The sequence below is a fragment of the Hyperolius riggenbachi genome, chromosome 7 (assembly GCF_040937935.1).
Source record: "Hyperolius riggenbachi isolate aHypRig1 chromosome 7, aHypRig1.pri, whole genome shotgun sequence".
NCBI classification, from domain to species: Eukaryota; Metazoa; Chordata; class Amphibia; order Anura; family Hyperoliidae; genus Hyperolius; species Hyperolius riggenbachi.
Window position 1 is genome coordinate 46,545,173 of NC_090652.1, and position 12,947 is coordinate 46,558,119.

Genomic DNA, 12,947 nt, shown 5'->3' on the forward strand with positions numbered 1-12,947 from the left:
ATGGCGGCAAAATGCATTGGTTTAAAATGAACCCGAGATGAGAACGAGATGGAGGTTGCCATATTTATTTCCTTTTAAACTATACCAGTTACCTGGTAGCCATAATGATCCATTTGGATGCAGTGGTGTGTGAATTAAACCAGAAAGAAGTATGCAGGTAATCTTGCCAGGTCAGACATTATTGTCAGAAACACCTGATCTGCTGCATGCTTGTTCAGGGTCTATGCCTGAAAGTATTAGAGGCAGAGGATCTGCAGGACAACCAGGCAACTGGTGTTGCTTAAAAGGAAATAAATATGGCAGCTTCCATGTAACTCTCACCTCAGGTTCACTTTAAGCATGCATTTTGTCCTCATGCAAGGCCTGGGTTGTGTCACAAAGCGTGGCCTTGCTCTCATGTACCTCCTCTTCCATGCTGTGTGCTGGGTTAGCGTTGCTGGCAGGGGTCTAGTCCTGGGAAAAGAGGTGAGTGGACTCACCTGGAAAACCCCTGCGCCGCGCATAGCGCCAAAAAAATGGACATGGTCAAGCATAATGTGGTCGTGGTCATGGGTGGGGCCAAATATACATGACCTTAGCAGTGATGTAAAAGGTCTGCCGGGGAAGTTTGAGCTCTGCCGTAGTGTATCCCCCCAAAATAGATGTAATCTGACAGCATTTCACCAACAAGACACAATCTGGTAGAAGTTCCTCCAAAATACAGATAATATGGCAGTGGTTCCCCCAAAATAGATAATGTGGCAGCAGCAGTTCCCCCAACATACACATAATTTGGAAGCAGTTCCCCAAAATATGCGAAACCTGGCAGCGGATCACCCAAAATACACGTAACACCCAAAATACATATAATCTGGTAGCAGTGGTCCCCCAAACATACACAATCTGGCAGCAGTTCCCCAAAATACGCGTAATCTGGCAGCAGCCGTTCCCCTAACATACACATAATCTGGCAGCTGTTCCCCAAAATACACGTAATCTGGCAGCAGCCGTTCCCCTAACATACACATAATTTGGCAGCTGTTCCCCAAAATACATAACAGCGGTTCCACAAGAATGCAGATAATCTGACAGCAGTTCCCCCAAAATAGGTATCCCCAGCATAGGTAGCCAGGTCTATAGGTGTCCCCAGTATAAGTAGCCATGAGTATAGTAGTCCCCAGTATATGTAGCCAGAGGTATATGTGCCTAGTATATGTAGCCAGGGGTATATATCCCCAGTATATGTAGCCAGGGGTATACGTGCCCAGTATATGTAGCCAGGAGTATACATGCCCAGTATATGTAGCCAGGGGTATATGTAGCCAGGGGTATATGTGCCCAGTATATGTAGCCAGGGGTATATGTGCCCAGTATATGTAGCCAGGGGTATATGTGCCCAGTATATGTAGCCAGGGGTATATGTGCCCAGTATATGTAGTCAGGGGTATATGTGCCCAGTATATGTAGCCAAGGGTATACAGTATGTCCCAGTATATGTAGCCAGGGGTATATGTCCCAGTATATGTAGCCAGGGGTATATATGTGCCAGTATATGTAGTCAGGGGTATATGTCTCAGTATATGTAGTTAGGGGTATATGTGCCCAGTATATGTAGCCAGAGGTATATGTGCCCAGTATATGTAGCCAGAGGTATATGTGCCCAGTATATGTATTCAGGGGTATATGTGCCCAGTATATGTAGTCAGGAGTATATGTGCCCAGTATATGTAGTCAGGGGGTATATGTGCCCAGTATATGTAGCCAGGGGTATATGTGCCCAGTATATGTAGCCAGGGGTATATGTGCCCAGTATATGTAGCCAGGGGTATATGTGCCCAGTATATGTAGTCAGGGGTATATGTGCCCAGTATATGTAGTCAGGGGGTATATGTGCCCAGTATATGTAGCCAGGGGTATATGTGCCCAGTATATGTAGCCAGGGGTATATGTGCCCAGTATATGTAGCCAGGGGTATATGTGCCCAGTATATGTAGTCAGGGGGTATATGTGCCCAATATGTAGTCAGAGGTATATGTGCCCAGCTTATGTAGGCAGGTGTATATGTGCCCAGTATATGTAGCCAGGGGGTATATGTGCCCAGTATATATGTAGTCAGAGGTATATGTGCCCAGTATATGTAGTCAGGGGTATATGTGCCCAGTATATGTAGTCAGGGGGTATATGTGCCCAGTATATGTAGTCAGGGGGTATATGTGCCCAGTATATATGTAGCCAGGGGTATATGTGCAAAGTATATGTAGCCAGGGGTATATGTAGCCAGGGGTATATGTCCCAGTATATGTAGTCAGGGGGTATATGTCCCCAGAATAGGTAGTCAGGTGTGCCCCAGCACGAGGGGAGCAGCGCAGTGGAAGGAGAGCTGCGAGCAGCGGTGGAGAAGGGGGGTCATCTCCCCCCCCCTTCCCTCACCTTAGGGTGCTCTCCTTCCCTCGCTCTCCCCTCCTGAAGTAACGTGCGCGCAGCCAGCAGCGGGCGGGACTTACCTCTCCTCGTCGTCGGAACACCGGATCTGCGTGCCGCTGCTCTGGTCTGGTCCAGACCAGAGCAGCGGCACGCAGATCCGGCGCCGGAACGAGGAGAGGTAAGTCCCGCCTGCTGTCCTCACGTTACTTCAGGAGGGGAGAGCGAGGGAAGGAGAGCACCCTAAGGTGAGGGAAGGGAGGAGGAGATGGCCCCCCTTCTCCACCGCTGCTCACAGCTCTCCTTCCACTGCGCTGCTCCCCTCCGAACATGGCAGGGTGAACGGCGTCCATGCTGTGGAAATAGTAAGTGGACGCCGTTCACCCGCGTCCACGCACCACTCGACCCCTGTTTGCCGGTCCCATTGGTAGGACTGCTTTTCAGGAATATCTAATTTCTATTATATTTATCAATGCATGGCGACAAAATGCATTGCTTTAACCACTTCACCCTACCTGGACGAAAATTTTCGTCCAGGTAGGCTGCGCGCACTCCCGCGGGTCGCGTGTGCTCCCGCGGGCCCCCCCGTGCGCGCCCCTGCTGCTGCCCGTTAGCCCATCGATCAGTGAAAGGGATTATAAATCCCTTTCACTGATCGGGCCCCCCCGGAGAAAAGCCGACAGCGTCTCTTCAGATGCTGCGGCTTTTCTGAGCTCTGGTCTTCTTTCTTCTTCCTGGGAGCGAGATCGATCGCTCCCAGGACTTTTTGACTGTGGCCATCTTGTGGCCAAATAGCAAACTACAGCAAAAACACACTTTGAAATAAATAAATACATTTGTAAACATTAAAAATCCCGTTTACCTCCCACACCAAAAAATACCCACATACAAGTTTTAATAAAAAAAAAAAATTACAATAATAAAAACAAAACAAAAACATAAATAGTTACCTAAGGGTCTGAACTTTTTAAATATGCATGTCAAAGGAGTATATCAATATGATTTATTAAATTATGGGCTTCTAAATAGTGATGGACGCAAATTGAAAAAATGCACCTTTATTTCCAAATAAAATATTGTCGCCATATATTGTGATAGGGACATAATTTTAACGGTGTAATACCCGGGACATATGGGTAAATACAATACGTGAGTTTTAATTATGGAAGCATGTATTATTTTAAAACTATAATGGCTGAAAACTGAGAAATAATGAATTTTTTCCGTTTTTTTCTTATTCTTCCTGTTAAAATGCATTTACAGTAAAGTGGCTCTTAGCAAAATGTACCACCCACAGAAAGCCTAATTGGTGGCGGAAAAAACAAGATATAGATCAATTCATTGTGATGAGTAGTGATAAAGTTATTGGCAAATGAATGGGAGGTGAAAGTTGCTCGGATGTAAAAAAATCTCAACCCTGTAGGCTGAAGTGGTTAAGCATTCATTTTGTCATCATGCAAGGCCTGGGTTGTCTCACAAAGTGTGGCCTTGTTCTCCTGTACCTCCTTTTCCATCATGTGTGCTGGGTTAGCGTTGCCAGTCCCATTGGTACTAGGACAGCTTTTCAGGATCTCATTTGTATAAAATTTATAAATGCATGGCGATAAACTGCATTGGCCTTAAGCGTGCAGTTTTTCCCCAAACACGTATGCCTTTTTTTGGAGTTTTATTTGTTTTATTGGCAGTCAAGTATAATTGGTGCACTGCTCTGCAAACATGAGTCTGTGCTTTCATTCTGAGCCTAAGATCTATGTGTAAATGCCCCCCCCCCCCCCCCCACACTATTTCCAACCCATTTTGCAGATGTTTCCCTCATTTAACAAGTTAGGCATGCTCGGGTCCACATTGACTTCAATTAGGCTCGGTGTTCAGCCGAATATTCCGAACATCTGGACCATGTTTGGCCGAGCCGACCCGAGCCTGAATAACTGGGTGTTCGATCAACACTAGAAATGGTTGTGCGTGACAATCCCAGTAACTGAGCAGATTGTGAAATACTCAGACCGGCCCGTCTGGCACCAACAACCATGCCACACTCAAAATTGCTTAAATCCCCTTTCTTTCCCATTCTGACATTCAGTTTGGAGTTCAGGAAATTGTCTTGACCAGGACCACATCCCTAAATGCATTGAAGCAACTGCCATGTGATTGGTTGATTAGATAATTGCATTGATGAGAAATTGAACAGGTGTTCCTAATAATCCTTTAGGTAAGTGTATAGCAAGACCCCTGGTATCAGGCATCGGCGGGGATCTCCTGATGCCAGATACATGTGCTTGCCCATTGCAGCAGGACAAAAAAGCACTACCCTTCCCCTCATGCAACAAAATACTTACTGAGCCTCCCTGTGCCATCTTCTACCATTCCTGCAGCTCCTAAGGGCTTTCTGACGTCCTCTGTGTATGGCTTCCGGCACGTCAACTGACCCACGTCAGGTCACGTGACGCGCTGGGAGCCATTTTATGCCCTGCAAAGCCCCCAGAAGCACTGTCTCTGTTATCCATCAGGCATGCTGGTTAGTTGAGACTTCTGAGTGCCTGAGTTCCGGATAAAGGGGACTTTAGTGTAATGCTACATTGACAATGGCATGCTAGCAGTGAAGTGTAAAGGATTCATGAGCATAATGCAAAGCATGCAGTACGCTTTCAGACAGAATGTGCATTTACAATTGTAGCTAAGCAGGTCGCAGCGCAAATGACGTGGTGTGAACAAGTCCTAAATGTCTTTTGTTCAGTTCAACCTTGAATTGGCTGAGCCATCTGCTGAAGATGATGGGTGTTAGAACAACTCTATTTGTAGGTACTTCCCACACAGAAAATATTTTCATGGTCCTTTTTATTGTAGATGATGGCTGTGAGGACATATAGGGTTTGATTCAAAAAAGCGTGCTAACACATAGCACAGCCGAGCTATGCATTTAGCATGCAATGTGCCGCACGTGAAGGTTTGCGCATGCAAAGGCTTACGCCTGTGTCCTAACAAAAGGTTTGCGTGCGTTCGTGTGGGTCGTTCACGCACGCAAACCTTTGTTAGCACACGGGCGTGGCACATTACATGCTAAGTGCATAGCATGGCCGTGCTATGTCTTAGCACGTTTCTGTGAATCAGGCTCATAGTATTCAAACTACAAACAACACTTTTTGGAGTGGACAAAAACGAGGAACAGATTGTAATTGAGTCAATGAAAAACGGATCCGTTGGATATGTTCCTGAAAACTCAGCGGAGAGTCCGAACTTGGCACTTTTTTCCGGAGAGCGTAACCCCACAAATGAAAGCCAATGCAAAAACTGAACTGCCGTTCACACACAAAACTTTGTATGCCAAAATTGTATGCCACAGCAGTTTTCCCAAACTTCCTGCTCCTCTCCTCAGTGTCATCTTTGTGGACTTCCTGTTTACTAGCAGGGCTCAAGCAGGGCTTCAAACATGCAAACCAAGCAGTATTTTAGCAGTACTTTAACCACTTGCATACAAGCAGTCTCACATTAACATTTGGTACAGTAATATGTAAACATGTAAAATGGTACATTAACATTAAACAGTACATTAAAAACAAAGTGATACATTAAAGTCCATATGCGTAAAAACAAAAATTGCTTGGTATAGCATAACCACGCCCAATTCCTTCCTTCCTATTGGTCAAAAAAAGTACCATACTAAAAATACCCACCACTTAACGTGCTGTAAACAGCACAAAAGTGTGTAAAACTGATCCATTTAAAAAAAACCCCGCTCACTTTTAAATCCGTTTTGATCAGTTGCAAGTGCGAACACGCCCTTACTCCATTTAAAATGAGTCTGATTTTTTTTCTTTTTTTCTTTAAATCAGGTACTCACCCAAGTAGTGGGAAGGCTCTGGGTCCTATAGAGCCTTCCCATTCTCCTCCCGGTGTCCTCGTTCCCCTGCAGGCTCCTCCTTTTGAATCTCCTGCCGTGGGTGACTACAGCAAACTTCCGAAGCACTCGTGACTTCCAAAGACTGCGGGTCTGTGCTGCGAGTGCTCGAGAGAGGACGCTTGGAAGCTCAAGCACTTCTGAAGACTCCCGAAGCCAGCACAACCTGGAAGAGAGCAGTCTATGACCGATCAGTCGTAGACTGCTAATAGGGAGCCTGTGGGGGAACCAGGACACTGGGAGGAGAACGGGAGGGCTCTATAGGACCCAGAGCCTTCCCACTCCTTAGGTAAGTATCTGAGTATCTAGCAAGGTAGAAACTGACCAATGGGTACCGACAATACAGACAACATCAGAAATAAAAGATTTGAAATTGAGTGTTCACATACAGAAGATAGAATTAATTTGAGTTTTTAATTTTAAATTCATTGCCTACCTTAATTTCAAGAGCTCTCACAATAATACTCATCAGCGTAGATTTCCCGTGCCGCTTCTCTCCAATCACACTGATGAAGCACACCGGCAGATCTTTAACGTTTGGGTCTTGGAGGCATCTCTTTAAGAGTGGTTTATTTACCGATAAGGTTTTGTCTTTTATACTTAGAAGCTGGAAGGCTCTGCCAACTGGCTGTTGTATATGAAAAAAAAAAAGTCGTCGTTAAGTTAAAGAAGTGAACCTTAACTAAACAAAAAAAAAAGTTTCACTTCTATCAGCCCCCTGCAGCCACCCTGTACCTGCGTCAACACTGAATGATCCTACAGTCCCCTGCAATGTCTAAGTTTCGATTTTGATGACAGAGCCATTCGCCAGCCACTGGTGTCCTCACTCTCGTTCACGTTGCCATCCTGAGCATGCGCAGGAAGAAGAATCTCATACTGCGCATACCCCAGGTAAGTGAATTTTTTTTTTTTTAGTTAAGGTTCCCTTTAAAATCAGGGAGGAGATAAACATTTTTATTAAACAAGAGCATGGATATTGTGACATGAGACACTAAACAATTCTCCAGTTATACACAAGCTTATTTTTAGTACTGCAGAAAACTTTGTTCTGTGCCTGTGCAGTAAGCTCCCAGAGGCGAGAGTGGGAGCGAGGACATGCACGGCCGCACAGCCGTAGTGCTATTCATCTAGTTCGCCGAATAATTAGCAGGCCATCAACGGCAACAAACGGAGGGGGCTTCATTGACGGCGTGGGACTTGATAGCTGCAGGGGGCCGGTAGCAGACCCAGGTAAGTGACACTTTTATTTTATAAAAAACAAACAAAAAGGAGCGCTCCGTAGTGCATTAACGTTATTTATTCCTCGGACACGCAAAGTATTAAAACACTTACTAGAAAACAATAAGATGTAAATGTATCATGGGAGAAAGCCCAGTGAGGCAATCATGGGTGGCAACCTGTTCCTCCTCTGTGGCCTGCAGTGGATGAGTGTCCCAGCTGGTGGTGGACAATGGGTGCCTTCCCTCTGATGCCCGTGTGCAGTGACTACATGATGCGTTTCGGCGTATCCACGCCTTTGTCAAGTGTCAAGACACTTGACAAAGGCGTGGATACGCCGAAACGCGTCGTGTAGTCACTGCACATGGGCATCGGAGGGAAGGCACCCATTGTCCACCACCAGCTGGGACACTCATCCACTGCAGGCCACAGAGGAGGAACAGGTTGCCACCCATGATTGCCTCACTGGGCTTTCTCCCATGATACATTTACATCTTATTGTTTTCTAGTAAGTGTTTTAATACTTTGCGTGTCTGAGGAATAAATAACGTTAATGCACTACGGAGCGCTCCTTTTTGTTTGTTTTTCATTTCCATAGTCATTCCTTCAGCCAGGACTAAGGAGCTGCTAGTGGTTGCAACATATACCCAGTTACGCCTGGTGAGATTAGCGCAAGATTGCACATCATTACTTTTATTTTATAGCCCATAGAACCCCTTTAATGTCAAATGTGCCTCCCGGTGCAGTATACTTTACCTGTCTTTGCCCGTCACTGGCTACACATATTCCACATGTCACACACTTGCCCATCTTACTCTGGCAACCACCTGGGGCAGGAGCGTTGATACAATATTGCAAAACAGATTTGCCTTGCCCGTATTTCATGTCTGTCCTTTTTTGGGAATTACTATCCCACTTTTTCAGGTTAGTTGGTCTGTCCTGCTTAAGTATGTGTATATATCTGATGGCCCGACGTTGCCCGGGTATTTATTTAGCTGGTGTTGGCTTCACCCACATTTTCTAACCCAAACACAATTATTCAATTGCTCAATGACCTATTTTGTGAGCTTGGCAGTCTTTGGCATCAGTAATTTGCATTGAAATGTAACAGATCTGATTGGCTGTTTTTGGCTCCACCCCCTTTTTCTGAATTTGAACCCCAGTCACTGAATGACCAACTGCACCAGGTTTGAGATGAGAGATGAATCTACATGAGCGATTCGAGTCCAACAGGAGAAAAGCACTATACAAATGTTCGTATTATTATTATTATTATTATATTACATGGCTATCTGGGGTTTTCTTCGGACAACTGTTGAACACAAAAGGCAAGGCCATCCCTGGGTGGGCTTGAACCACCAACCTCTTGGTTAACAGCCAAACATGCTAACTGATTGCACCACAGAGACTGTACACACAGCTGTTGCTAACAAGCTGTGTGGATGCATGTGTGTCTTGTGGAGGGAGGAAAAAATCTGCTCCAAGTTTAACGTCACAAAACCTGCATGTATCAAATTTCTACATATATTTCTATGATCCTTTCATGATGACAAAGGCCCAGGCTCGGACTGAGCCACCGAACCACCGATGGTTCCGTCGGTGGGCCCCGACTGCCCCGCCTCCTGGGGGCCCCAGAGCTAAGAGGGAGGGGGGCACAGCTTGGAAGGGGGGAAATTGGGCACAGAGCGGCGGGGAGGGGGGGAAGCCTCCCCCCTCCCTCACCTAGGGGCCCCCCTTCCGCGCACCCCCCTCCTCCAGAAGTGCAGCCAGCAGCGAGCGGAGAATAACTACGGAGCTTCAGATGATGCTAGCTCCGCATGCCGCTGCTGCCTACTGGTCTCCATCTCCTGTAGTGACGCTGTCCAATCACGCTCTCGCAGGAAGTACTGCAAGAGCGTGATTGGACAGCGTCACTACAGTAGACGGAGATCAGTAGGCAGCAGCGGCATGCGGAGCTAGTATCATCTGAAGCTTGGTAAGCTATTTTCCGCTTGCTGCTGGCTGCACTTCTGGAGGAGGGGGGTGCGCGGAAGGGGGGGGCCCTAGGTGAGGGGGGGAGGCTTCCCAGCTGATCTGTGCCCGCTGCCCCCCCCCCTTCCAAGCTGGGGGGGGGGACTTGCATTTTGTGGGGGTATCTGCCACCAACCTGATTGCATTTTGTGGGGGTATCTGCAGCCAACCTGATTGCATTTTGTGGGGGTATCTGCAGCCAACCTGATTGCATTTTGTGGGGGTATCTGCCACCAACCTGATTGCATTTTGTGGGGGTATCTGCAGCCAACCTGATTGCATTTTGTGGGGGTATCTGCAGCCAACCTGATTGCATTGTGTGGGGGTATCTGCAGCCAACCTGATTGCATTGTGTGGGGGTATCTGCAGCCAACCTGATTGCATTGTGTGGGGTTATCTGCAGCCAACCTGATTGCATTTTGTGGGGGTATCTGCCGTCAACCTGATTGCATTTTGTGGGGGTATCTGCCACCAACCTGATTGCACTTTGTAGGGGTATCTGCCACCAACCTGACTGCATTTTGTGGGGATATCTGCCGCAAACCTGATTGCATTTTGTGGGGGCATCTGCCGTCAACCTGTTTGCATTTTGTGGGGGTATCTGCCGTCAACCTGTTTGCATTGTGTGGGGGTATCTGCAGCCAACCTGTTTGCATTTTGTGGGGGTATCTGCAGCCCACCTGATTGCATTTTGTGGGGGTATCTGCAGCCAACCTGTTTGCATTTTGTGGGGGTATCTGCAGCCAACCTGATTGCATTTTGTGGGGGTATCTGCAGCCAACCTGATTGCATTTTGTGGGGGTATCTGCAGCCAACCTGACTGCATTTTGTGGGGGTATCTGCCATCAACCTGATTGCATTTTGTGGGGGTATCTGCCACCAACCTGACTGCATTTTGTGGGGATATCTGCCGCAAACCTGATTGCATTTTGTGGGGGCATCTGCCGTCAACCTGTTTGCATTTTGTGGGGGCATCTGCCGGCAACCTGATTGCATTTTGTGGGGGTATCTGCTGCCATTTGACTACTTGATGAATTATCATGAGCCATGTAATTAACTGGAATATTTTATCTAAAATGTATCTGGTCGGAACTAATCTCTGTGAATAACACCGCTACTTATTTTGTGTTTTGTATTTTTTTTCAAGTCTGCCCATGACTCATCATGACCACGCCGATGTTCCAGTGCGTGGTGACACCCATTTAGTCTCGATGCGGCGCGCTGTGCACGCCGCATTTAGACATATGCCTATTGGAGACTGTCCTCAGAATTGCTCACAATCTATTCCCTACCATAAAGTCATGCAAAATCTCTAGAGTACATGTGTATGTGAGCCCAAAATGGGGAGGGGGGGGGGGAGGAGGAGAGGGGGGGGGGCCCAGGCTGAAACTTCCTTGGTGGGCCCTTAGTGTCCCAGTCCGACGCTGCAAAGGCCTGAAAGAAGTAGGCAAAGGAGTGCCCAATTTAGTAGCTAAGACTACTCCTGGGCCTTTCTTGTAGTTGAAGAGATGAGTGAACTGACACCACGCTTAAAAAAAAAAAAAAAAAAACAGCAAACAGCGAAGCTTCCCCAAATTGGAGCATTGGATTTAGTAAAGTCTTAAGCCAATGTGTTGTAAGACACAAGTAAGCTTTAGGTTAGCAGGAATGGTTGCATGGCCACCTAGCTTTTCATCCTTCCCACCCTTGCCCTGGAATCTTCCAGACTTCAAATTACTGTCCTTTGCTGTGTGCGTTACACCAGCATCATCTAGGGGGGCACATGATCAGGCCCGGCCCTAGACTTTTTGCCGCCTGAGGCAATCTTCAAAGAATCGCCGCCCCCCCCCCCCCCCCCCAAGCCGTGGGTGTGGGGGCCGCCCGAGCTGGAGGGGATAGCGGGCAGAAAGGGGGTATTGGGCCTAGCGGCGGGGAGGGGGGTTGGACCCCCCCCTCCCTCGCCTGGGTCCCCCGTTCTCCGCTCCCCTCCAGCTTTAAAAAGTGAAGTCGCTGGCTGCAGCTATTGTAAGAGGCAACAGGCGGGGATCACTCACCTCTTCCTCGATCCAGCCTGCGCTCCACTGACGTCACTTCCTACGGCGTAGCAGGAAGTGACGTCAGTGGAGAGCACGCTGGATCGAGGAAGAGGTGAGTGATCCCCGCCCATGCCTCTTACAATAGCTGCAGCCAGCGACTTCACTTTTTAAAGCTGGAGGGGAGCGGAGGACGGGGGAACCAGGCGAGGGAGGGGGGGGTCCGACCCCCCTCCCCGCCGCTAGGCCCAATACCCCCGTCCTGCCCGCTATCCCCTCCAGCTCGGGCGGCCCCCCACACTCACGGACGGGCGGGTGCCGCCCCCCCATAAGTGCCGCCTGAGGCAAAGGTTTCACCCGGCCTCATGGGCAGGCCGGCCCTGCACATGATCTTTCTGAAGTCTTGAATTGAAGCCTGTAAGCAGTATCACCATGTGTCCCACTGCTTTCATCTAGCAAATTAGGCAAGTAGTGTTGGTGGTATAGTGGTGAGCATAGCTGCCTTCCAAGCAGTCGACCTGGGTTAGATTCCTGGCCAATGTATGTGAGCTTGCTTTTGACATCCTACAAATCCCTGGAAGACAAAATCCAGGAGGAGGAAGGAGGTTTTTTAGCTTCCAAAACGGTTTGGAAGCATTTTAAAGACCACGTCCGGTTTTCAATCCGGATATCCGAATCCGACCGGATAATGGGTTCGGATATCCGATTCTACTCGGATACCCAAAAGTTTGGATACGGATACCCGATTTGGATCCGGATATCTGGGTATCCGGATCTGAATCTATTCGGATTTTAAAAATTGGTATCCGAGCACCCCTGAAAATGACAACAGTGCCCAAATGTATGCACCGGCTTTATTTTTATTTAAACAATTATTGCGCCCTTTCTGTAAATCCAATAAATTTAATTTCACTTCTCAAATATCACTGTGTGTGTCTCCTATATGATATATTTAACTGACATTTTTTATCGTAAGAATCAACGATTTATACAGGAAAAACATGACGATTAACAACTTGCCCAAACTTTTGTACCCCACTATATATGTTATTCCAGGTAATGTACTATGTGTGTGCCAAATTTCATTCAAATCTGTTCAGCCATTTTTGTGTGATTGAGTAACAAACATCCAAACGTTCCCATTTATAATATTAGTAGGATATATATTGTATTTATCTCTAACATACTATATATCTAATATACATATATCTAAAAGTTGAAAATGTAAAATGTCTGTAATTGACCAAGGAAGGATTCACATCACATTTGATTTGTGGAAAACACCTGCAGTTAATCAGACACAAGATTTATTTTTTAAGTGTGCGTTTTTCCACGCATGTCATCCACAGTCAGCTGATAGCTGATAGCAGCTGAATGTTGAAATTAGGAAATACATATAGTGTGCTTGTGCT

The 12,947-nt window shown here is 47.0% G+C and overlaps 1 protein-coding gene across 4 annotated transcripts in view; it reads right to left on the bottom strand.

Annotated features, from left to right (window-relative positions):
* Nucleotides 1-12,947, bottom strand: part of LOC137524292 (RING finger protein 112-like) — a 368,236-nt gene that overhangs the window by 153,908 nt on the left and 201,381 nt on the right. For all 4 annotated transcript variants that reach the window (XM_068243990.1, XM_068243989.1, XM_068243993.1 and 1 more), the window contains one exon: nucleotides 6,732-6,923. In XM_068243990.1, the coding sequence (XP_068100091.1) occupies nucleotides 6,732-6,923 (192 nt within the window). The remainder of the gene's footprint in view (nucleotides 1-6,731; nucleotides 6,924-12,947) is intronic.